At 39.5% G+C, this 26246-nt stretch overlaps 1 protein-coding gene across 2 annotated transcripts in view; it reads right to left on the reverse strand.

Annotated features, from left to right (window-relative positions):
- The window catches only part of CLVS2 (clavesin 2), a 76115-nt gene that overhangs the window by 14982 nt on the left and 34887 nt on the right, over nucleotides 1–26246 (reverse strand). For both annotated transcript variants that reach the window (XM_018052989.1, XM_005684505.3), the window contains exon 4: nucleotides 635–745. In XM_018052989.1, the coding sequence (XP_017908478.1) occupies nucleotides 635–745 (111 nt within the window). The remainder of the gene's footprint in view (nucleotides 1–634; nucleotides 746–26246) is intronic.

The following is a 26246-nucleotide window of genomic DNA, read 5'->3' on the forward strand; positions in this document are numbered from 1 at the left end:
TAACTGAGTTACATAAATTTTTGTATTCTCAGAAAAATGATTATTTTGGAGCATACTTTGAATATCCTAGTTGTTGGATAAAACTAAATCTTGGAATTCAGGTAACCTGTAATTTAAAGAAACATTTAAATTTCTACACATGAACATTCTGTCTGTAATGTATGATTGCTCATGACAATCACTACAGATTTATATTACATATTACAAAATTCACCACATATAATGCAATACATATTGTGAAATTACTAACACCCATTTATCAACATATAAAAAACTTCTGTCTAAATGTTACTTGAAATTAAGTATACCAATAACGATACAGTAACATGGCATAATTTTTTTTTTACTTTTAAACTGAGGCTTTACTATATGATGAATGTGCTAAAATGTTCTCCCCATTTGTGGAAAAGCAAGAGAGTTAGTTTTTAAATATTTCTTTTACAGGTACACTGTTCAGAATTAATCACAAGGTTTTAAATTTCATAAACTATCTTTTATGTTAAATAGTTGCATTCAGTATAGAAGCACGCTTTTGCTGCAGCAAACGTTATACACACAGTATGCATGATAACTTATTGAATGAGGAGGGAAAGGAAACAAACAAACAAACAAAAACAAAGAAGCAAACAAATACCCTTTTCCGAGTCTTCTCCTTCAGGAAAGGCCGGATCACGGTGTACAGGGCATGGATGTACCATGGTTGGTTAACAAAATGAATTCCTCCAAATCGTGCTGGGAAACTATCCTAGAGTAACACGGAGGGGGAAAATATCAAAACACACTTTAAAACATTGAGAAGGTTAAGGGAAGGCGTTATGGTGAACAAATTTGTTATTTCACACACTTAAATGAGATCATCTGTATAGCAAAGGAGAAAAAGAAAAAAGAACCTTACTGCAATTAACACTGTAAATTTCATATGGAAACTGAAGGAGTATGTAATAAAGCTCATCTTTCTCAAGAACCAGTTGTTGATAGGGATTTCAGTGTTTTTAAGAGTGCCACATTTCAAGCTTGCAAATTCCTGATAGTCATTATAAACCAAGAAATATAAATAAAAGACCTGAAAAATTTGTTGCACAATGACTCTATGTTAGATATATGTATATTAAACTGTTTTATTAATTTTCAATGTAGACATCTATAATGTAAGGACTGTCACATAACAGACTCATTTTATTCTCTTTATTATCAACTTTACTATGAACACTCTCCTTATTCCAGGTACCAAAAAAAAAGGAAATGTGCTTAAGCAAAATAAAAACCTGGAAGTGTAGTGTAAGAAAATTTGCACACGCATTTTGTCAGGGTAAATGAAACTCACATGCTCTGTTCTCATCCCACAGGAGGAAAATGGGGCTATCATAAAGCCAGCTTCTCTTTCAGTAAGAACTCTCCTGTGCAAGATTTGCATCTGAAGTGATGCAGAGGTGTTTTCTTCCCATCTGTGACTAACCAAGTGCATCTCAAGTCCACCCCCAAATCGGAATAAAATCCTTAAATCAAACAGATTTACAACATTTGACAGTCCTAAGATTCTGCATAAATGCACCTGATGATTCAAAATTCCATGCTGAGCTGACTACAAAAGTCTCCTTTTAAAAATCCATCCACTAGACATCTCTCTTGAGTGGCATCATAATAATTAACATATTTCTGGGTACTACATAGAGCATAAATAGGAACAAAAGAAAAGAAACTGAAATAATTGTAAATCTATTTTCTTAATTTAAATTTTCTCTTGAATAAGATTCAAAAGACTTGAAAACTCTATTTCGTTTTTAGGAAACACGTGAGCATTAAGGGCTTGGTTGGCTCAGACAGTAAAGAATTAGCCTGGAATGCAGGAGATTTCGGTTTGATCCCCAGGTGGGAAAGATCCCCTGGAGAAGGGAATGGCTAGTGACTCCAGTATTCTTGCCTGGAGAATTCCAAGGACAGAAGATCCTAGCAGGCTATAGTCCATAGGGTTGCAAAGAGTCAGAAATGACTGAACGACTAACGCTTTCATTTTATGAGCATTAGACATTAATTAGTGATTTTGTACAGTGGCTTTTGAGTCAACAAACATTTTGGCAAAGAAATTTCTGTCTCTGAGAATAATACACTATGAAAACACCACAGTACTTCTAATAATAAGTTGGTAAAATGTGTCTTGTTGTATGTCAGTGTCTTACTTCTTTTATAAATTTGTGGTTTTCATTCATCAAAAGATTACTACAAAACAGAAATGAATCAGGTAGAAAAGAAGACATCAGTTCAGTTCAGTTCAGTTGCTCAGTTGTGTTCAACTTTTTGCGACCCCATGAATCGCAGCACGCCAGGCCTCCCTGTTCATCACCAACTCCCGAAGTTCACTCAGACACACGTCCATCAAGTCCGTGATGCCATCCAGCCATCTCGTCCTCTGTCGTCCCCTTCTCCTCCTGCCCCCAATCCCTCCCAGCATCACAGTCTTTTCCAGTGAGTCAACTCTTCGCATGAGGTGGCCAAAGTACTGGAGTTTCAGCTTTAGCATCAGTCCTTCCAAAGAAATCCCAGGGCTGATCTCCTTCAGAACGGACTGGTTGGATCTCCTTGCAGTCCAAGGGACTCTCAAGAGTCTTCTCCAACACCACAGTTCAAAAGCATCAATTCTTCGGTGCTCAGCCTTCTTCACAGTCCAACTCTCACATCCATACATGACCACAGGAAAAACCATAGCCGTGACTAGACGGACCTTAGTCAGCAAAGTAATGTCTCTGCTTTTGAATATGCTATCTAGGTTGGTCATAAATTTTCTTCCAAGCAGTAAGCGTCTTTTAATTTCATGGCTGCAGTCACCACCTGCAGTGATTTTGGAACCCAAAAAAGTGAAGTCTGACACTGTTTCCATTGTTTCCCCATCTATTCCCATGAAGTGATGGGACCGGATGCCATGATCTTCGTTTTCTGAATGTTGAGCTTTAAGCCAACTTTTTCACTCTCCTCTTTCACTTTCATCAAGCTTTTTAGTTCCTCTTCATTTTCTACCATAAGGGTGGTGTCATCTGCATATCTGAGGTGATTGATATTTCTCCTGGCAATCTTGATTCCAGCTTGTGTTTCTTCCAGTCCAGCGTTTCTCATGATTGTCTCTGCATATAAGTTAAATAAGCAGGGTGACAATATACAGTCTTGACGTACTCCTTTTTCATTCCAATCCCAAAGAAAGGCAATGCCAAAGAATGCTCAAACTACCGCACAATTGCACTCATCTCACATGCTAGTAAAGTAATGCTCAAAATTCTGCAAGCCAGGCTTCAGCAATACATGAACCATGAATTTCCTGATGTTCAAGCCGGTTTTAGAAAAGGCAGAGGAACCAGAGATCAAATTGCCAACATCCGCTGGATCATGGAAAAAGCAAGAGAGTTCCAGAAAAAAGAAGACATAGTTGTTTTTAAATCATGATATTTTTATACATAAAAAGAAGATAAATAAAGTACATACAGCAAAAAGAATACTAAAATGTGCCCTCCATTCAGCTTAAGAAATAGAATATGCTGGTAACCTTGAAGCCCACTGTATTTTCATATTCCTTCACTTACCCACATTTTAAAATTTCATATTTTATTTCAAACATAAGCATTTCTTTTGCTTATATTTTATATTATAAATATTATGACTATATATCATGTTTATTATTTATATTTTGCATATTTTATTTATTTTTATATTTTATTATTTTGCTATGTGTGTTAGTTGCTCAGTCATGTCTGAATCTTTCAGAGACCATGAATTGTAGCTCACCAAGCTTCTCTCTCAGGCAAGAACACTACATATACAAATATACCAGGCTTCCCCGGGTGGCTCAGCAGTAAAAACTTGCCTGCAATGCAGGAGCCGCAGGAGATGCGAGTTAGAGCCCTGGGTTGGGAAGATTCCCTGGAAGAGGGCATGGTAACCCACTCTAGTATTCTTACTTAGAGAATCCCATGGACAGAGGAGCCTGATGGGCTACTGTCCATAGGGTTGCAAGGAGTCAGATTCAATTGAAGTGACTTAGCAGGCACCACATAAACTTTACAAACGTCATAGTGAATGTCATCACATAATGGTGTTATTGAGGTTTGTTGGTCTGAAATACAAATATTTTGTGCATAGCTACAGTTCGCTGTCACTATCGTATAGCACACCATTGCATGGCTGCTGTCCAGTCGTAAAGTCGTGTCCAACTCTTTGTGACCCCATGGACTGCAGCACTCCAGGCTTTCCTGGCCTTCTCCATCTCCCAGAATTTGATCAAACTCATATCCATTAAGTTATGACACTATGTAACCATCTCATTCTCTGCAGCCACCTTCTAGTCTTGACCTCAGTCTTTCTGAGCATCAAGGTCTTTTCCAATGAGTCGGCTCTTCGCACCAGGTGGCCAAAGTATTGGAGCTTCAGCTTCAGCATCAGCATCAGTCCTTCCAGTGAGTATTCAAGGTTAATTTCCTTTAAGATTGACTGGTTTGCTCTCCTTGCTGTCCAAGTGACTCTCAGGAGTCTTCTCCAGCACCAGAGTTTGAAAGCATCAATTCCTTGGCACTCAGCCTTCCTTATGGGCCAACTCTCACATCCATACATGACTACTGGAAAAACCATAGCTTTGACTAGATGGACCTTTGTTGGCAAAGTGATGTCTTTGCTTTTTATTGTGCTGTCTAGGTTGTTCATTGGAGAAGGCAATGGCAACCCACTCCAGTACTCTTGCCTGGAAAATCCCATGGATGGAGGAGTCTGGTAGGCTGCAGTCCATGGGGTCGCTAAGAGTCAGACATGACTGAGCGACTTCATTTTCACTTTTCACTTTCATGCATTGGAGAAGGAAATGGCAACCCACTCCAGTGTTCTTGCCTGGAGAATCCCAGGGACGGGGGAGCCTGGTGGGCTGCTGTCTATGGGGTCGCACAGAGCTGGACACGACTGAAGTGATTTAGCAGCAGCAGCAGGTTGTTCATAGCTTTTCTTCCAAGGAGCAAGTGTCTTTTAATTTTGTGACTACAGTCACCATCTGCAGTGATTTTGGAGCCCAAGAAAATAAAATCAGACAGTTTCCATTTTTTCCCCATCTATTTGCCATGAAGCGATAGGACTGGATGCCATGATCTTAGTTTTCTGAATGTTGAGTTTTAAGCCAGCTTTTTCACTCTCCTCTTTCACCTTCATCAAGCTCTTTAGTTCCTCTTCAGTTAGAAGAAGAACTGATTATACCGATTTATACTCTCCCTTCCACCAGCAATGCAGGGAAGTTCTGGCTATTCCTCATATACTTGGTATTGTCAATCTTCCTAATGCCAATCTAACGGGTATAAAATAGGTTCTCTTGACACTTTAATTTGCTAGTTGCTTGATCTTTGCTCTTTGTAATTCCATCATTAATAACTTGTTTGATAGCATAACCATTTTACTCAGAGGTATTCTGCTTCTGAGTCCTTGAGGGCTTGTCTCTGCTGATCTTGTTCATGATATCTTATTTACAGTGAGTTTATATTTGGCTACTATTAATCATTGGGAATCCTGAAAGAGCTATCTTGAGGATGCTTCTCTCCAGGCAAGATCTGTATCAGCTCCTACCAGGTTCTATCAACCTAGTTTGGCTATAATTTAAATTCTCATCTCACAGTTTCTCTGCCTGTAGAAGGCAAGTATGTGCAAATGTCAGACACATGAGACAATTATTACTTCAGAGTACCACGGAAGACTACTATCATCATCATTATAAATACTAATATTATTACTATTATTATTTTTATACCTGAATATGGAAGAGGCAGACTTCCCTGGTGGCTTGGCAATGAAGAATCTGTCTGCAATGCAGGAGAAGCAGGAGATGGGGGTTCGATCCTTGGGTTGGGAAGATCCTCTGGAGAAGAGCACGGCAACCCACTCCAGTATTCTTGCCAGAAAAATCCCATGGACCGAGGAGCCTGGCAAGCTATTGTACATGGGGTTGCAAAGAGTCGGACACGACTGAAGCAACTGAGCAAGCATGCATGGGAGAGGCAGACAGGTTTCCTTAAAGGTTTCCTGGCCAGCTGGGATTTTCCCAGCACAACCTTCCCCTAAGGATGTAGCACTGGAGGAATGCAGGTTCTCATCAGTCACCAACTTGCCCTCAGTGTGTGCAAGCCTCATGCCTGCTCCTGCCAACCCCACAGCCCCAGCAACCATTACTCTCCAAAATTCTAGGTTCTTGTGTGTGTGTGTGTGTGTGTGTGTGTGTGTGTGTGCTCAGTTGCATCCAACTCTTTGCAGCCCCATGGACTGCACCAGGTTCCTCTGCCCATGGAATTTTCTAGGCAAGAATACTGGAGTGGGTTGCCATGCCCTCTTCCAGGAGATCTTTCCAACCCAGGGACTGAACCCTCATCTCTTGTCTCCTGCAACGGCCGGTGGATTCTTTACCACTAGCGCCACCTAGGTTCTTACAGTCAACATTTACCTGCAGAACCATTCAAACTTCACTTAAATTCTTTTTTCTTTCAAGTAGACTCTGTGTGCTAGTCTCTGTTGGGACTTGTCTTATGTTCACTAGAGTTCAGTAGATCATCTAGACATGTTTTCACTGTGATTTATTCAAGACTTTGGTGTTTCATGGCAGGGGGTTCTTGAAGAATTTTTAACCTACAGCACTGCCTAAAGCAGAACCACTTGGTACACTTTTAAAATATACTCCTGAGTGAGCATTTTGATCTCTAGAACAAAAGGGAATGAACAACAGTTAACTGTTTATTAACCAAAAGTCTTAGCTCAGAGACTCTTCACCTTTGAGAATCATCTGAAGGTCATGCTTCTTCTATTGTGAAAAAGGAATATGTACACATAAGCACATAACTTACAAATGATGGCATTAGACACATCTTTAAGTACAGAATACCTTGGTCACAGTTAACATGGTATAAAAGAGAAAGAAAAGCACTGACTTTGAAATCAAGTAGACTTGGGTTAAAATTCTAACTTAATACCACCTGTGTCCTCTCAGGCATCCAGGTCCACAACAAGGACAGAACAGCTGATTCCTTCCTTTCCTCACTGTGACACCATTCATTTCCTCTCTCTCTCTCTCCTGCTTGTGGGGTTACCATTATACGTATGATACAGCTTTTGTAGCTGCCCTGCAGTCCTGGGATATTCTGTTCTGCTTTTTTCCCTTGGTTCTCTTTGCATTTCGGTTTTTGAGGTTTCTATTGATATATCCTCAAGCTCAGGGATTCTTCCTTAGCTGTGTCCAGTCTACTAAAAAGTCTATCAAAGGCATCCCTCATTTTTGTCACAGTGTTTTTGATCTCTAGCATTTCTTTCTTGGTTCTTTTTTAGACTTCCCATCTCTTGACTTACACTGCCCAGATTATCTATTAAACTGCTTTCCAGTTTATCTAATAAAGCCCTTAGCATATTCCTCATAGTTGTTTAAATTCCCAGTTTAATAATTCCAGCACCCCTGCCATGATCATTCTGATGATTATTCTGTCTCTTCAAATTGTGCTTTCTACCTTTTTTCAGCTATGCATTATAATTTTCTCATGATAGCCAGGCATGACCTACCAGATAAAAGGAACTATTGTAAAAAGCCTTCAGTGGTATAACGGTAAGATGTGGGGCAGGGTAAAGCATTCTATAGTCCAGTGGACTAGCTCTCGTGTTTTTAATGATCCTGTGACTGGACTGTGCACTCCCAAGTGTTTGTTTTTTGTTTTTTAATTTTTTTCTCCCCACTTAGGTAGAACAACATGGCTAAAGCACCCAGAGTTGGGTATTTTTCTTCTCCCATGTGGAAGACTAAAACTGGGAATTCTCTTTCCTTAGATCAGTTGTGGCAGTTCAGTTGCTAAGTCGTGTCCAACTCTTGTGACCCCATGAACAGTAGCCTGCCAGGCTCCTCTGTCCATGGGATTCTCCAGGCAAGAATACTAGAGTGAGTTGTCATTTCCTTCTCCACATAGGTCAGTTATATTCTAATAATACCCAGCTGGGTGGGCTCTGGTTACCTGTACCTACCAGGAGATACTAAAACCGTCTCTTAATTTACAAACTGTGAGCTCTTTAAGTGCAGAGGTCGTGTGTTCTGAGAGCAAGCCTTGATGGCCAGAGCACAGTGCTCTGGCATATTTAAAAATGGTTCCTTTTCCCTACCCCCAAAGCAAACACAAAGGGATTTTTCTCAAATACTTCCTGAGAACTTGGGTCAAGATTCTGGAGGTAAATCTCACCAAAGTGTGGATGGCCCCCTATACCTGCACCCTCACTGGAGTTTTTCACTCAGCATTTTGTACAATGAGCCTCCAGCAGCTTGTCAATTATAATTCAGGCTCCAGCACTGGTTCCCACGTTTCTGATCGAGCGTTTCTGCCTCACTAAGCCAAGACTGCCTGTATTCACCTGTTTCTCCAGTCTTGGAGGTAGGGGATTGCCCTGTATCCTTGTATCATCTTCAAAAACCTAAGAATAGTCGTTGACTTCAACCTGTTCCATTTTTTCCTTGTTAGGACAGAGTAGCAACTTTCAAGCTTTTTATATGTGAAACTGAAAACCAGAAGTCTGATCCCTTCACTTCTTACCACAGCCCAAGTCCTGCAATATTTATACCAGACGCTGCGCAGCTTCATATTTTCATATTCACCTTCCATATGACGCCAATGTGATCCCAGGAAAATCTGAAACCACTGTCCCCATCTCTCTGCTTAGTGCCATGTCACTTCCTTCCATCCCCTTCATGTCTGTTCACATTCATGTGCTGTTTATTATTTGTTGATTCTATTTCTTTTTCCCCCCTTTTTAAAATAATCTGCTCATACTGAACCCTTAAGAATCAGCTCAGGCAGCATCTTCTCCAGGAAGCTTTTTTGATCCTTTTCCTCACTTCTCATCCCACTGAAAGAAAGTAAAGTGAAAGTGAAGTCGCTCAATTGTGTCGACTCTTTGCAATCCCATGGACTGTAGCCCGCCAGGATCTTCCATCCATGGGATTCTCCAGGCAAGAATACTGGAGTGGGTTGCCATTTCCTTCTCCAGGGAATATTCCTGACCCAGGGATTGAATCCGGGTCTCCTGCTTTGCAGGTAGACTGTTTACCATCTGAGCCACTGGTAGCCTCATCCCACTACTCTCCCATAAAAGCCTACCTCTACCATCACAGTGCTGGAGTCCATCACTGCACCTACCATGAGATACTAAAATTGTCTCTTAATTTATCTGCTTTCGCTACTAAACTGTGAGCTCTTCTCTGCACTCAAAGTTTTCCATATGATCTGTTGGTGCTGGGCCTGCCATCCATTTCCACCCACTTCATGCCCACCTAAGAAAGCAGGGCATGGAAGGTTAAACCATAGGAATCTTACCACTAGGGTTCTTAATAGGAGAGATCTACATGAGATCTACTTGAGTAAGATTTAAAGGACTAAAAGGAGGCAGCAGTCACCTTCCTGTGCAATGACAGCTGCTAAAAAGCACCAGGCTTCCCCAAGGGCTCAGGGATAGAGAATCTGTCTGCCAGTGCAAGAGATGCAGGCTTGATCCCTGGGTCGGGAAGATCCGCTGGAGAAGGAAATGGCAACCCACTCCAGTATTCTTGCCTGGGAAATTCTATGGATGGAGGAGCCTAAAGTACATGGAGGCACAAAAGAGCTGGACATGACATAGTGACTGAATAACAACAAAAGCAAGCTCTAGAGGAGCAGTTGTTTACAGCAGAATCTGGATGTGATCTTCCACTGTGTAGCTGTCACTTTGGCAGGTAAAAGTCTGCTGGGACATCAGTCAGTGAAAGAAGGTAAAGACATTTGTTCATTGAGCTCTGAATCTCATCTGCAAGGTTGTGACCTCAAAACAAGAGAGTAGTCACAGTCCCCCCTAATTCTCATTCCTCCTGCTCTTCCAATGAGGTTTCAGGCACTCACTCTCTGCATTTAAATCCACTTGAACTATCCAGAGATTTCTGTTTTGCGCACTGAATGTTGATCCAGACTGTGCTTGATTCACCGTTATACTCCTAGTGTTTTGAAAATGTGTGTATATATGTGTGTGTCCCAGAGCAAAGCTAGATGAATATTTATTAAATGAAATAGATCTTGATATTTATTATTTCAGTTCAGTTCAGTTCAGTTGCTCAGTCGTGTCCTACTCTTTGCGACCCTATGAATCGCAGCACACCAGGCCTCCCTGTCCATCACCAACTCCCAGAGTTCACCCAAACCCATGTCCATCGAGTCGGTGATGCCATCCAACCATCTCATCCTCTGTCATCCCCTTCTCCTCCTGCCTTCAATCCTTTCCAGCATCAGGGTCTTTTCAAATGAGTCAGCTCTTCGCATCAGGTGGCCAAAGTATTGGAGTTTCAGCTTCAACATCAGTCCTTCCAATGAATACCCAGGACTGATGTCCTTTAGGATGGACTGGTTGGATCTCCTTGCAGACCAAGGGGCTCTCAAGAGTCTTCTCCGACATCACAGTTAAAAAGCATCAATTCTTCGGCACTCAGCTCTTTTTATAGTCTAACTCTCACATCCACACATGACCACTTTGTTGGAAAAGTAATATCTCTGCTTTTTAATATGCTATCTAGGTAAGCCATATTCTCTGAAGTACAATTTCTTTATCTGCAAAATGGGAACAACACTTAATAGGATTGCTATGGCTAACCATTGGTGTTACTCGCTCAGCACACCTCCCTGGCACTAAGCTACCAAGTTAACAATGCACGCTCCCTCTACACAAGCGGAAATGACCACAGATGACATTTTACAATATGGCTTACTGGGCAGTTGCTGCTGTTGCTGCTAAGTCACTTCAGTCGTGTCCGACTCTGTGCAACCCCATAGATGGCAGCCCACCAGGCTCCCCCATCTCTGGGATTCTCCAGGCGAGAACACTGGAGTGGGTTGCCATTTCCTTCTCCAATGCATGAAAGTGAAAAGTGAAAGGGAAGTCGCTCCGTCGTATCCGACTCTTAGCGACCCCATGGGCTGCAGCCTACCAGGCTCCTTCGTTCACAGGATTTTCCAGGTAAGAGTCCTGGAGTGGGGTGCCAGTTGCTTGGCCTTAAATAACACTACAGAGTGCATGCATGGGTGCTAAGTTACTTCAGTTATGTCCTACTCTTTGCGACCCTGTGGACTGTAGCACACCAGGCCCCTCTGTCCATGGGGTTCTCCAGACAAGAATATTGGAGTGGGTTGTCATTCCCTCCTCCAACACTACAGAGTACAAAACAATAATAAAAATATCAAGGAAATACAATATGCTAATCGTTGGCTCTGCTGGGCACATTGCTGTTCACTGGAGACAATGAAACAAGAAATGCTTTGCAATTAATGAGAAGGGCCAAAAAGGGCTGAAGAAAGTTAATAGAATTTCTATCCTCCAAGAGCTTTTGCCAATTCACCTGCTTCCATTCATTTTCCCTTGAGCAGAACATTTGGGCTTAATGCACAAACTATCTTGAATAAATTCTTCAGTTAAATGCAAATGTGACCCACTAAAGCTCTAGTGGAATTCAGCATCTCTCCAAGCCTCTGTAGACCATTCAGTTCAGTTCAGTCACTCAGTCAGGTCCGACTCTTTGTGACCCCATGAATTGCAGCACACCAGGCTTCCCTGTCTATCACCAACTCCTGGAGCTTGCTCAAACTATGTCCATTGAGTCAGTGATGCCATCCAATCATCTCATCCTTTGTTGACCATAAACTTAAATAAATATCATTCTGTGGGAGAAAATGGATTTGGAAATACTTTTATACTGTAGTATGTGAGTTTCTTTAAGAGGTGACTGCCTTGACAAACAATTTCAAAACAAGCTCAGTTAAAGCAAATCCTTACAATCTCCTCATTGGCACAGAAAAACTATAGACACTATAGACATTGGCACCATTGGCACTATATGGAGGAGTTAACATATTTATGGGGCCACCCAGGTAGCTCAATGGTAAAGAATCTGCCTGCCAAGCAGGAGACCTGGGTTTGATCCCTAGGAGGGAAGATCCCCTGGAGAAGGAAATAGCAAGCCACTTCAGTATTCTTGCCTGGGGAATCTCATGGACAGAGGAGCCTGGTAGTTCATGTGGTTGCAAAAGAGTCAGACATGACTTAATGACTGAACAACACCACAAGGCAAATATATTTGTATCTATCAAATATACGTAACTGATTATTCACATATTTCTAGCAAAAAAAAAAATGTTTGCTCCAAATATCTAACCATTCAAGAAAAAAGCCAGAGGCTGTATTAGCATATTACTTGAATTTTTTAACCAATCTTGATGAACTATAAAAATTGTGTAATAAGATTACTACTACTATGAATAAACTGTCAGATTTAAGAGCATAAATCAATATAATTTCTGGTGTAAAGTCTGACATCATAAATGTGAGGAAAATGAACTTTCTATTATTAAATCCACAATTTTGGTCTTGTTTCACAAGAAAGACTAGTTAGAAATCCTAAACCACACGGTCCAGGATTCCTAAGCTTTTCAACTGTGTTAAGAATTGTCCTCCATGTGAATACAGGCAAAAATTCAACTTGTAGTTCACCCATTCAGAATTAAATCTATTCAGCTTTTTTAAATGCTTTTCATCTTTTTTTGCACTTTTCTATAGCACTTAGTTTCAACTACTGTATGTGCTATAAAATGCATTTAGTGATAATACACCAGCACCTAGAAATTAGATCTTTAATTCCATAATTCTATCCCTAAAGTTACATTAGAATAAAAAATAATACACTATTCTTTTATGATGTTTTTAGTATAAATATAAAACATGCTTGTTGCAGAAATTTTTAACACAAAATAAGTATAATTTTTAAAAAGTCACTTATAATTTTACCAACCAGAGACAAAAGCAATACTCTAAGCATCTTGGGATATGCTTCTTTTTTTTTTTTTTAGTTAAATTTTATATAGAAACTCTATCTAATAGTCAGGAATTATGAGAATAGTTTTTTTAAATAATGGCATGTATGTATTCCACATATGTAACATCATTCTCTCTAAAAGTATGAGCAGATATAGAAAGTAGAAGGAGATTATTATAGCAACTGATACTACTGGTTCCTTAGGTGGGGTTCCCAGGTGTCTCAGCAGTAAAGAATCTGCCTGCCAATGCAAGAGACGTAAGAGACACGAGTTCAATTCCTGAGTCAGGAAGATCCTGAGAAGGCAATGGCAATCCACTCCAGTGCTCTTGCCTGGAAAATCCCACGGACAGAGGAGCTCGGTGGGCTTCAGTCCACGGGATCGCAGAGTCGGACACGACTGGGGACCAAGCACATATGCACATTCCTCAGGTAGGATCAGGTGAAATGAAAATATCTCCTGCCATATCAACGAACAAGACATGTCAGGCCATCAGCAATTTCTGGCCTCCAAATGTGAATGCGGGCTCCCCAAATTGTGATCCAACAGGTGCTGCACCCCCCACCCACAGTAACTGCTGAGGAGCTGGGGAATGCAAGAAGCCAGATGAACAAGGAAAGAGGATGGGCCCCAGACGGCCAGGGTTCATATGAAAGGACTGAATTCAGCAAGCCCAGAGGCTTGCATCTTCCCATACACAGAAGGTTAAATTCCTTAACCTGACACCTGATCTTTGACATTCAGATTGCCTGTTCGCTTTGTTGCAAACTTGTATATAGCCTGACTTCCCTTCCTTCCTTCTTAGAGCAGTTTTCTCAGAGCTACACATTCCCACCAAAATAAATAAATAACTCTCTTTCAGGTTGTGACTATATTTTTTAGTCAACAGTCAACGTTATTTTCCTTCAGATACGTTCAAACTTCTGAAGATTGCTTTGCCATGCTAACCATACCATGTTTTCCTAAGTATGTATATTGAGGATTTCCTTCCTAGATGGTGAACTAGCGTCTTACTGCCTCATATCCATCTTTTAGAATGTTGTGTTAGCTATCTGACTACACGTCATAACCATCTTCCAGGAGGTTAAATTCCTGAATGAAATGTCTGTTCTAGTTCCAAAGCCTTGCTCCCATTCCCTGACACTAGCACCCTGAGCAGTGTCTGGAACCAAAAATTAGTTGTGATTCTGTATGTTTAGTGTCATCAGAAGTGGACAGACAGATCCAGGTAAGTCATTCAATTGCGTTCACAAGGGAAACAAGAATTTTACCAAAACATTCTAACTAGTGCCTTCTGCCAAACTGTGAGAAGACACAGGAAAGTATTTAATTATCACTAATTGGGATGTCTTTTTCTGTGCCTGCCTCATAACTGGTAATAAGCCGTATGTAAATAAATGCAAATAACATATTGAAAATGAAGGACTTTGACTCTGGTACAGAGATAAGAGTTTACATTGAAATCGCACACATGCAGCAGGCTGCTTCATCTCCTCTTAACTTCTTAACTGTCCATTAAAACCTCAAGCGACCTAGGTAGGCATACAATAAAAGAATTTGGTTGGAGGCAAAGAATTGTTAAGAAACAAAATTTTACCTCCCAAAAAGCAATTGCTCTGATTTGTAGGGAAACAATAATGATTAACACTTTCTAGAATCAGTTTATATAACATTTAGAGTTTGTCATCAGAGAAAAAAGGGGGGAAAAAAGTGAATGGTTGAAAAAATTAGTAAATTCTTGTTACAGGAAACAAGTCAGCCTTCAAAGATAGATCACACTGCATTTTGAAATAAGCACTTAGCAAAGCTTTTTATTTGATGAGCTATCTCTGAAACAAAATGCATGTAAATTACAGATTTAAATTTTTATGATTCTTCAGAAAACAGTGTCTTAATTTTAATAAGTATTTTAAAAAACATGGATTAACCATGATGGATCGATCATTTAAAAGAGTGACAAATAGGGTACATTAATTTCCCATTAATATGTGGCATTCCTTTAAAGTTAAAAATGTTTGAGATATGAAAATAATTTGAAATGACTTTGCCCTTCTAAAGGTTAAACTCTTAAATCCAAATATGTGTTAAAATAGAGCTTTCCATATTTTAAAAATATAAAATTAAATTTTATACAAGTACAATGTTAAATTTTTAAATTTGTAAATTGATGTTCTTAGATTTTCATTTGCATACTTTATAGTATCTGTTTTAGGACCTCTGGCAAGGGTCAGCTATTGTTTAAAGTGTCTATCATGAATACAAGTGTGTCAACATGTATTTCTCTTAAGGGTGACCAATAGAATGTGCTGTACCCAAGGGCAAATGCATATCATTTCTGACATTTCTGTTAAAAAAAATTCCACTTTCCTTCATCCTATATGCATCAATATTTGGCTAAAGAAGACTTTATGACACTATAACTCCTAATAAATCCATCTTTTGCCTTGTCACTCTCCTTTTATAAAATTCAGTTTCCATTATAGAGATGTACTAGCTTTGTTCTTTTTCAGTTTTGTCTGAGGGTGTTTTCTTTTTTTAAGTTAATTAGAAATGATATCCAAGTGCAATGATGTTGCCTGATATTCTCCTTTCTGGGAAACATAAAAGAAAGCTTAGAGGGATCACTGGAGGGCTGTATCTTCCCAATGCAAATAACTAGGAAAACGGCCACAGGATTCTTAGGGATTAAATTATCATTTCCTTTAAACTATGAGTGGACATGTGCTGTAGGGAGAGCGGGTCTCACACCAACATTTTGAAGGCAGAGGTATCTGACTGCATTACTCTGGTGGTTGTTTGCACTGAGAGAGTCTTCCAACTTCCACTCCAGACTAGAAGGAACATCTGTTGGTCACCCTGAAGCCAGTGTTGGCCACGGGCTGCTCCAGCTCACAAAGCTGCAGACCTAGAGAAAGGGAAGGAGTGATCCTTTCCTCACTCAGGATGGTACGTGATTATCACTTGCTCACATGAATGTGAGACTTTTGTGATGTTCTTACCATTGTTGTAATCTTAATATAGATCACCACTTCCCAATTTTTAATTTTGCTTTAAGAATCTTAAATACACTATAGTTGGCTTTCTAAATCTATGAAGAACTTTAGAGAACTTTATCTCTTCTCTCACCAGTAAATCATCGCTTGTAAATCATGGTTATACACTAATTCCACAGGAAAAAACACAAGTGTTATTCCATTTTTTCCTATCCTTTTTATGCTTCAAGCACGTGCATTAAAGTAATCCATAATACTCTTGGCTTCCAGGTTCCAGGGATAAATCCACTTACCTATTAGGTAAATGTGTCTCCTACAGCAAAAGTATTCTTGTCCCTTCCTCCCCAGCCACACAATCAGAATTATTAATATTAAAAAGACCAGAGGGATTATTATGGAGAGAACACCCATGAGAGTATCTTATAACTGTTTGATCAGGGTCTCTGAAATTTGTGGGCAAGAACTAATTTTTCTCAAAATCTCAGGTATATTCTAATTCCAGGCAAATCATTATTTTATTATTGTTTTCTTGAGCCTACAGTTGATCACCTGATGCTACTGCACTCTGTGATGACTTGGAGGGGTGGGAAGGGAGGGGGAGGGAGGCTCAAGAGAGAGGTGATGTATAATTATGAGTGATTCTCGTTGCTGTACAGCAGAAACCAACACAACATTGTAAAGCAATTACCTTCCAATATAAAAGACAATAAATACAAAAGAAGAAAAAAAATGACAAAAAAAATAAAAATAAAACTTTGCTTCAGATATATCCCTTCCCACCCTGTGAAGAACTCTGGAACACAATGTTGGTCTATTAGTGTGGCTAAATCACTGCCCCTAGATAAAACTCGGAAATTACACTGGTGACATAGTAACATTAACTTTGTATATGTCTGAGTCTTGAGTACAGTAAAATATAGGTAACATAAAGTGGGATATTATATAAAATATTCCTCCTTGAAAGAGCTCTACCTAGACAAAAATATTTCTTAACGTAAAACCAACACTGAAAATGAATTTGTAACATGTTTAGTCATCACATAGCTGAATGAGCAAGAAGATCTCTTTTTCTTGAGCAGTTGGTATTCTCCCAGCTACTTTTGCTGTCAGAGAGGGTTTGTGAAACAAATCACAGTCACAGAGCCTTAACACGAAGACACACGACTTATTTGAATTAGTCGCTGCTGGTGTGTGCCTGGTACATGCAGAGGGATGGGGGCGAGAGAGCCTGGAGGACAGGAGACAAAGCCGTTCTCACACCTCTTCACCATCCATGAAGCACCAATTTCAATCAGATGTAACAGCAGGAGGGAGCTCAAGGTAAAAACTACCACCGCAGAAAATACTAGGTTCATCCATTAAAACAATGCAAAGCAAAGGTAAGAAACAATCACGCCATTTCTAATTAAAAGAGAATATATGGCAACTTTCTGTGACCTGTGTCATGAGTCTTGTGGCTTCAACCTATATGCTAGCTGTAGCAAGACAGCTTTACTTTTACCCCTAGCCAGAACACCAGTTGGAGAAGGCAACGGCACCCCACTCCAGTGCTCTTGCCTGGAAAATCCCATGGACGGAGAAGCCTGGTAGGCTGCAGTCCATGGGGTCGCTAAGAGTCGGACACGACTGAGCGACTTCACCTTCACTTTTCACTTTCATGCACTGGAGAAGGAAATGGCAACCCACTCCAGTGTTCTTGCCTGGAGAATCCCAGGGACGGGGGAGCCTGGTGGGCTGCCGTCTATGGGGTCGCACTGAGTCGGACACGACTAAAGCGACTTAGCAGCAGCAGCAGCAGCAGCAGCAGCAGCAGCAGCAGCAGCAGACCAATAACGAATCAGGTCTCCCACTTGACTTTTAAACTACTTTAGTGCTACACATTCAGAAGTGCTGACGTTCTCATATTCAGAATTGCCAAAGGGGAATGAAGCAGCAAAACTTCAGCCAGAGGAACTGAGAAGAGCAAATTATAAAAAGAATTAGGCAGAAGTCCTTCAGTGAATATTTCAGGTCACTCCTGCCGACTCCGGCAGGTGAACCTGGCCAAGATTGTTTGTGATGGTGAAATTCAACACTGTAAGGGTTTGGCAAGACAGGACCTGTCATAGTCTGCCAAGGAAACAGAAAGTGGTGAAACATTCCCCTCCAGTATCTCAAAGCATGTAATTTATTTCTCCTAATACCACTTCTAGAAATAAATTACCAGAAATTATCATTAATTGAAGCAAAAATTTTTGTACAAGAATGTTTGGTACATATTTTGTAATGAGGAAAACACTGGAATCAATTTAAACATTTAACAAAAGAGTGAATAAATGAATGATATATTTGTAATATATAATACTAAAGAGCCATTGAAAAGGCATTTTCAAAGAATTCTTAATGACAGAAAACAATCAAAATATAATATTAGGTAATAAATCCGGAAAAATTTTAATTTAACAAAGAATATAAAAGACTTGGAACTATATATCAAATATTGGCCTGGTTAACCCTGTGTAATAGAATAGATGACTTTTATTTTATTCTTTATATATTTTATATCTTTCAAATGTTCTGAAATGACAATATACCACACAGACACATGCGTGCACATGTACACACACACACACTTAGAGAAATATTATTAAAAAATCAACACAAAGACAATATAGAACTAAGCATTGATTAATTCTAACAAACATTTACTGAAAACTGCTCAAACCTAGGAAACATCAGGGGAATACAGATGAAGCAGAGCCCTTATTTTGAAGAAATATATATTCTGGTAAAGGGAACAAGTAATGTAAAAGAAGGAAAGATAATGTCCACAAGATGTTATCAGGTTTAAAGGAGAGAAAGAATGATCGATCGAACAGAAATTGGAATGATGAAGAAAGAAGTTCCCAAAGAGGAGGTGTCTGCAGTAAATCTTAGAATGTCCGTGAGAATCCGGTCACTGTGAATGAGGCAGCAGAGCAGGGGAAGGGGGCATCTCAGAGAGGAGCAGCGCGACTGGAGAGGAGACGGCCCCTTCAGGATACAGACGCCAGGACTGTTTGTCTGCAGCTGAAGCGACGTGTGAACGAGTATTGGCAGCACAAGTGAGAAGCCGCTTTTGCAGTCCACCCGAACGGTCCAAGCTGGCTCACGGTAGAGTTTGTGTGTATCTCGCATCGGGCCTTCAGAGAAGAGTGGCATGCTCAGTCATGCTGCGGGAACACCTATCTAGCAGGGCTGTGTAGTTTGTTATGGAAATTTGACATTTTAATGTTTACGCTTTAGTGCAATCACTTTGATGTAGAGACATTCTGTCTCAGGTTGAAAATAGAAAACGAGTGTCAGTTTTGTTTTTTAATGACCAAGTGATGTGTGACGCAGACATCCATCCATCGGGTCCTCCCATCACCGGGCAGAGAGTTTAAGACGGTAAGGGGTAGCGATGGGATGGGGCCAAAGGAACTAATGGAGATAAGGGTGGAATGAGAGTCCTGGGTGTGCCTGGTGCACATTTCTTAGGACATAAAATAGTGATTTTATGGTTTGTCCTACCCAGTTCCCTTAATGAAGACTTGCAAAACGTCCCACTTTGATTGATTTCAAGTAGGGAGAAAGGGAGGAAGGAGGCATGAGGTCAAGGCTATCAGGACTATGCCAGTAAAAAAAACCAAATTCAAGTCATATGAACGTGCTACCGATGAAAGGAAAACAAGGAACACTCGCAGAAATACGGGGCAGACGGACATTATATAACTGAAATGACTGCATGCAGAGGAAGCATGCAAGAGAACGGCTGAAAGCAGGCTGGTACGTTTTAACCTTGCTTAGTTCAGAGACCACTACTTCTACTAGAAACTGAAAGAGGGAAAGGATTATATTTGAAGGGAAGTGTGATCTGTTGAATTTCAACTGGCAGGAGGCCATGTGGAGCTATCCTCAAGTTTGGATAACTCAGACTCGAGCAGAGCCACAGAAAAGCAGAAACGGAGCAAAAACTAGAGACTCGTGAATACACTGAAAAACGTTTTAAAAGGCTACAGGCACACGTATATTTTTAATGATCATAATACATAGTTGTCTCCCTAATTGAAGTTCTTGACCAATATCACATGAGTTGCCGGCTTGGGTAAGGAGTTGGAGAGAAGAGGTCACCGAAGCCAGAGTGATGTTTTCCAATCATTCGCCGGAACATTTTTAGCTCTACCAACTCCTTCCAAGACCGTGTGGGGTCCATATGGATGGTGAGGCAGTGGATTATAAAGATAGCTTGAGAGGGTCTAAAGATGTTCAGGCACGTGTCCTTCATAGAAGTACACATGAAGAACAGCACAGCCGAGGCTCAGGGTGGAGAGAGACCCTTCGCCCAGCACTGCGAATGAGGAACTCCTACTCGGTCTCTGAGTGCCTTCTGCAAGGCCAAGGGTAAGGAGGATGATGCTTCAGTTTAGCTAACCTGGGACTATCTACTTTTTCTTACCTGGGAGTTTTACCCCAGGAAGGAAGCAAGGATATGGCTTGGGTTGATGACTCCCTCTCCAAAATCTGAAAACACGTAATGAATGTACCTCTAAGAAAAAGAAATTCTAACTTCATTTCTCAAAGATTTGACCATGCTTTCCTAGTGTTTATTACAAAAATCAAAGGTACTGATCGATTTGGTTTTAATTTGAGAAGATGCTAATTAGATCACCAGGAAATTCATATGGCCTGTGTAGGATTATCCTCCCTTTACTTTACCCCCTGTGATTTTATTGGAAGTAATAATCATGCAAAGCTATTCCCTGGAAGTTTGCCTTCATATTGCTGCAAAGTCCTCTTACAAATAAATCTCTTTGGGAAGTTGTATTCAACAAGTTCGTGCACCATGGTACACTTCTCTGGAGAGGAGTTGTCACTGATTGGAGCTTACTGGCCCCTCATAGCATTCATACACACTGAAGGGCTCCTGCCACTGTTGAATCTTACAATGGTGCTGGAGAGTTCATATTAGTTTTTGGCCTGCCAATGGGCATGAAAAAGATATGCAAACATCTCTATTTGTCCAAGAATTCATATTCGGGCAACCACACATCCTCTTCCCATAATTTCAATCATGGCATATACATAAAAAATAAAATAAAATTCCAGCCCAGCCACATAAAGTGGCATAAAACCCTCAAGAAAGCAGATTTCCTGAATAAAGAAATGTTATTTCCAATGATTGCTGAATGCACGGATGTATGTGTTTAAAAAAGCTCCCAACCTTCACCTGTTCCTTGCAATTCATGAGCAGAAGAAATCACACCCCTTGTCCTTCACTTGACCTTGAAATCTAAGTGAACGCAACACTTCTGAACTATGATAAGGCTGATAGATATCCATTTTATATAAGGTGTAAATCTGACTGGAGCAACGCATGTCATTTTAAAAATTGAAGTATGTGACATTTTAGGCTGATATTTTGATTTGTGTAATTTTTTAAAACTCACACTCTAATCTTCTGGGCATTCTTGGTGGTTCAGACAGTAAAGAATCTGCCTGCAATATAGGAGACCTGAGTTTAGTCCCTGGGTTGGAAAAATCCCCCGGAGAAGGAAATGGCTACCCTCCAGTATTCTTGTCTGGAGAATTCCATGGACAGAGGAACCTATCAGGCTGCAGTCTGTGGGGTCGCAAAGAGTCAGACACAACTGAGCAACTAACACTTTCTAACCTTTATAATAGTCCATGGCTCAACTGTAAATTACAATTCAGGTAAATTCTAGAGATTTTGGAGACAAAACACCAGGAGCTACACCTCTTCTCTAACCTCAACACTCTCTCTGCCGCAGTCATATAGCTTGTCATTGGATCAGGTCTTGATCGTGTTCCTTTTTTTCCCTACCATCCCTTCAACATGGGTCTTATCTGTGTTCATGTATGTATATATGTAGATATTTGATGGAAAATTCCATATAAAGTTCTGTCTATTAACTCTAAAAAAATAACCCCCAACTTTAGGAAAAGGCATCAAAAATTCCTTTACAAGTAAATATTATCACAAGGGTAGATTTTACATTAAAATGTACTTCTTTTATTTCTCTAATAGTCTCTGTCATATAGACCTGGTCAAAAACAAAACAGCAAAAACTCTATTTCTTTTAATGATACAAAATAAAAAATGTTTTTCTGAATGTTATTCTATGGTGTACTTCAAAAGTGATAATAAAAGTGTTTATCTCATTCAACAAGTATTTGTTTTAAGTATACCATGATGCTGATGGTGAGATCCAGGCTATAATATTTTCACTTTGTTCACCAATTGGAGGGTACCTCTATCTATCTATTCACTCACTGATTTTTAAATTTTTAATTAAAGACTTGCAGGAAGCCGAAAACCTGAAAGGAAGACCCTCTGCACCATTCCCCCAGTCTCTCCCAATGGGATACTATTTTACTAGAATAAACCATCAAAGTCAAGAAATTGATATTGGTACAATCCACAGAGAATGAGACAGTTGGATGGCATCACTGACTCAAAGGACATGAGTTTGAGCAAACTCTGGGAGATAGTGAAGGACGAGGAAGTCTGGCGTGCTGCAGTCCCTGGGGTTGCCAAGAGTCACATATGACTCAGCAACTGGACAACTGAACAAACAACTGAGTTCAGCAACTCAGCAACTGAATCCACAGAGCCTACTCAGATGACATCAGCTTTACAAGCACTCACTGGTGAGTGTGCACGTGTAACTTCTATGCAGTCTGGATCATCTGTGTAGCTCAGCACATTCAAGATCCAGAAACCATCTGTCACCACAGGGCTCCCACCCGCTACCTCTTCAAAGTCACATCCAATCTGTCTGATGCCAATCCCACACCTCTGGTAGCCCCTGATCTGTACTCCATCACTATAATTTGTTATTTTGAGAATTTCATACATAAGTAGAAACAAACAGAATAAAACCTTTTGAGACTGGCTTTTCTCATTTATATAATGTCCTTGATATACCTGAAAACTGTGTGTATCAATAGTTGCTTTTTCCCCATTTTATTACTAAGTAGTGGCTTCCCTGGTAGCTCAAGTGGTAAAGAATCTGCCTGCAATGCAGGAGATCCAGGTTTGATCCCTGGGTCAGGAAGATCCTCTGGAGAAGGAAATGGCAACCCACTCCAGTACTCTTGCCTGGAGAGCTCCAGGGACAGAGGAGTCTGGCAAGCTATAGTCCATGGGGTTACAAAGAGTCAGACATGACAGACTAATACTCACACATGCCACGGTATGGATACACCAACATTCACTCATTTAAGGATATTTGTGTTGTTTCCAGCTTGGGGCTATTATGTCAAGAACATCTGTGTGTAGGATTTTGTGTGAACCTAAGTTTTCATTTATCTGCTATAAACGCTCCAGGGTGAAACTGCTGGGTCATAGGGTTGCATGTTTATTTTTATAGGAAACTATGAATTGTTTTTCAGATTACCACAAGGAAGGTATGAGAGATCCAGTTTCTCTGGATCTTTGCCATCATTTAGTATTTCCACTATTTAGCAATTCTGGTAAGTATATAGTGATATCTCATTGTGGGTTTTTTTTTTCAATTTTATTTATTGTCTGTGCTGGATCTTCATTGCTGCAAGCAGGCTTTTCTCTAGTTGCAGTGAGGAGAGGCTGCTTCTTATTGTGGTGGCTTCTCTTTTGCTGAGCATGGGCTCTAAGAGGTTTGGGCTTCAGTCACTGTAGAACGTGGGCTCAGTAACTGTGGCGCAAGGGGTTGAGCCCATATCCTCTGCAAAGGAGGCAGATTCTTCACCACTGGGCCTCCAGGAAAGTTCTCATTGTAGTTTTAATTGCCTTTTCCTAAAGGCATAAAATGCCAAATATTGAACATCTTTCCTCATCCTTATTTGTCATCTATATATTCTTCTCAGTGAAATATCTGCTCAGTTATTTTGCTCATTTTATTCCTGGAGCTTTTCGGAAAATGTTAACTTCTTAAGAGTTGTTTCCTGGACAAAAGTTCCTTTTTTCAATATGTCGTTTGCAAATATTTTCTCTCAATTTGTGGCTTGTCTTTCACCCTTTAAACAGTGTTTCACAAAGTAAACATTAATTTTGATGAGGTTCAATTTATTTTTTCTTTTATAGATTGTGTTTTCAATATCAAGTCTAAAAAAGCTTTGCCTGTTCTTAGATCCTAAAGATTTTCTTCAGTTTTTTAGAAGTTATAGTTCTGTTATTTACATTTCATTCTATAATCCATTTTGAGATAATTTTTGCATAAAGTTTGAAGCTTAAATTGGGATTCATTTTTTGCCTATGGATGTCCACTTACTTCCTGCATCATCTGTTGAAAAGGCTATACTTTCTCCACCGAATAGAAATATAAAATTTCTACAAGAGATCCAAGCATAATTTTGTAAGTCTATTTCTAGGTTCTCTGCTCTATTTTTCTATGTGTTTACCCTCTACCAGTTCAACATTCTAATATTTATATATAATATTACTGTGCCTATATAAATTTGACACACAAAAAACAAAATCTACTTCTTCTAAAGATGTAAGTTAAAATTATTTTGCAAATATAACTCTATGTAGTCCTCTGAAATATAAATAAAAACTGATTTTTGAGGAAACAATTCCATCCCTAGAAACAGCTGAAAATTAACTTGCCATTTTATACCTTTCAATTTCATGGGCCAAATAGTGTTAGTTCAAAATGTTTCTGTTAAAGCAAAAAAAAAAAAAGATTAATATACCAGTATGAAAAAGAGAAACCTGAAAATCTCCAATCTGAATTAAAAAATGCATATCTAAAGATTGAAAAAAATTACTAGGAAAAAATATACAACTAAGAAATAATTTTAGAAAAAAATCTCTGACATAGACAAAGAAACAATAGACAACAAATAAACTTTTGGTGATTATGATATACAGAATACCCATAGCCTCTTGGATATGTCTCTTGTTACATGATCTTAATTTTATAACTGAAAAAACTGAGGCACAGAATGTTTAAAGATTTTAAAGGACTAAATTTCTAATCAAGCTGTAGTTAAGGTAAGCATGGACTCTACCATAGCTTCACGTCTATTTCTTAGTCCACTCTTAAATTTTTGTCTATTAGTTAGTAAGTGAGAAAGAGACAGAAATTTGAATATTAGAGTTAAGTATCTGCACATACTCCTGCAATGGTGACACTGCTTCAGTCAGACTACAGTCAACACCCACCTTCCTAATTTTGTTAGTTTAGGCAAAAGAGAACTTCACATTTTATTGATGATATACATATTCTTTCAAGGAACTTTTGTTAAGCCTCTTTTTTTTTTTTTTTTTTGTCATTCCCTTAGTGATGGTAAGAGACCATCCCTGACACTCATGGATTTTGCCATTTAGTTGAAATAAAATTGTACACTCTATGCTTTATCAGAGATCATTTTGGCGGCTTATAGTGATACATAAAATTATATGAAAGTAGATGAGTATTTTCTGATTTAAAAAGACAGACAGAGCATGCATATTTGTTTTCCTTACTCCTGAGACTTCATTAAAATGATGAGCAGGAAATTTTTTTGAGGAAATGAAACCATGAATAGTGAGAGGAGTGGAGGGAAAAAACATGATCACATAAACTATTTCAAAGCATTTTTAGAATAGGAGGAGGGTACGAAAGTCTAATGAATTAAGCAGAGGCAATACAGGCATGAAAACATGAAGGAAATAGATATTTTAATAAGAAACAATAGATTTAAACCAGAAATTCGCTGGAGAACAACCCAACATGATAGCCATGAATCAAAACTAGAAAGCTATTAGACAAATTAAAAGAGAGAGGGGCTGGGCTAAAAGAAAAATGCTTTTTAAAAGAATAAAAAGAATTTCATGAGTAAGTGTGAAAAGCTGACTATAAGATACTGGCAGTAAACAGCGGGAAAAAGTCTTTTAATTATAAGCTCTTCTATTTTTTATGAAGAAGTAGATATCTTGATATAATATTTTGGGGGCTTCCCAGGTGGCTCTAGCAGTAAGGAGTTTGCCTGCCAGCGCAGGAGACGTAAGAGATGCAGATTCCTGGGTCAGGAAGATCTCCTGGAAAAGGAAATGGGAATCCGCTCCAGTGTTCTTGCCTGGAGAATCCCATGGACAGAGGAGCCTGGTGGGCTACATACAGTCCATGGGGTCACAAAAAGAGTCGGACACAGCTCAGCAACTAAACAGCAAATAATATTTTCAAATAAAATTAAATATAGAAGGAAGAAAAATAAGACCAAGATTCACAATAATGACAATGCAGTAAGATATATGTAAGTACTTGTGGACTACAGGTATATCCCTGGGTGTTTTAGCAGCAGAATTTGGGGATGTAATTTCTGACAATCTTCAGGAAATGATCACTTAAAAGTTCATCAGATTGGTGAACAGATATGTGAGATGGAATTAGGATTAGCATTTGCTTGT

Source organism: Capra hircus, chromosome 9 (assembly GCF_001704415.2).
Source record: "Capra hircus breed San Clemente chromosome 9, ASM170441v1, whole genome shotgun sequence".
Classification (NCBI taxonomy): domain Eukaryota; kingdom Metazoa; phylum Chordata; class Mammalia; order Artiodactyla; family Bovidae; genus Capra; species Capra hircus.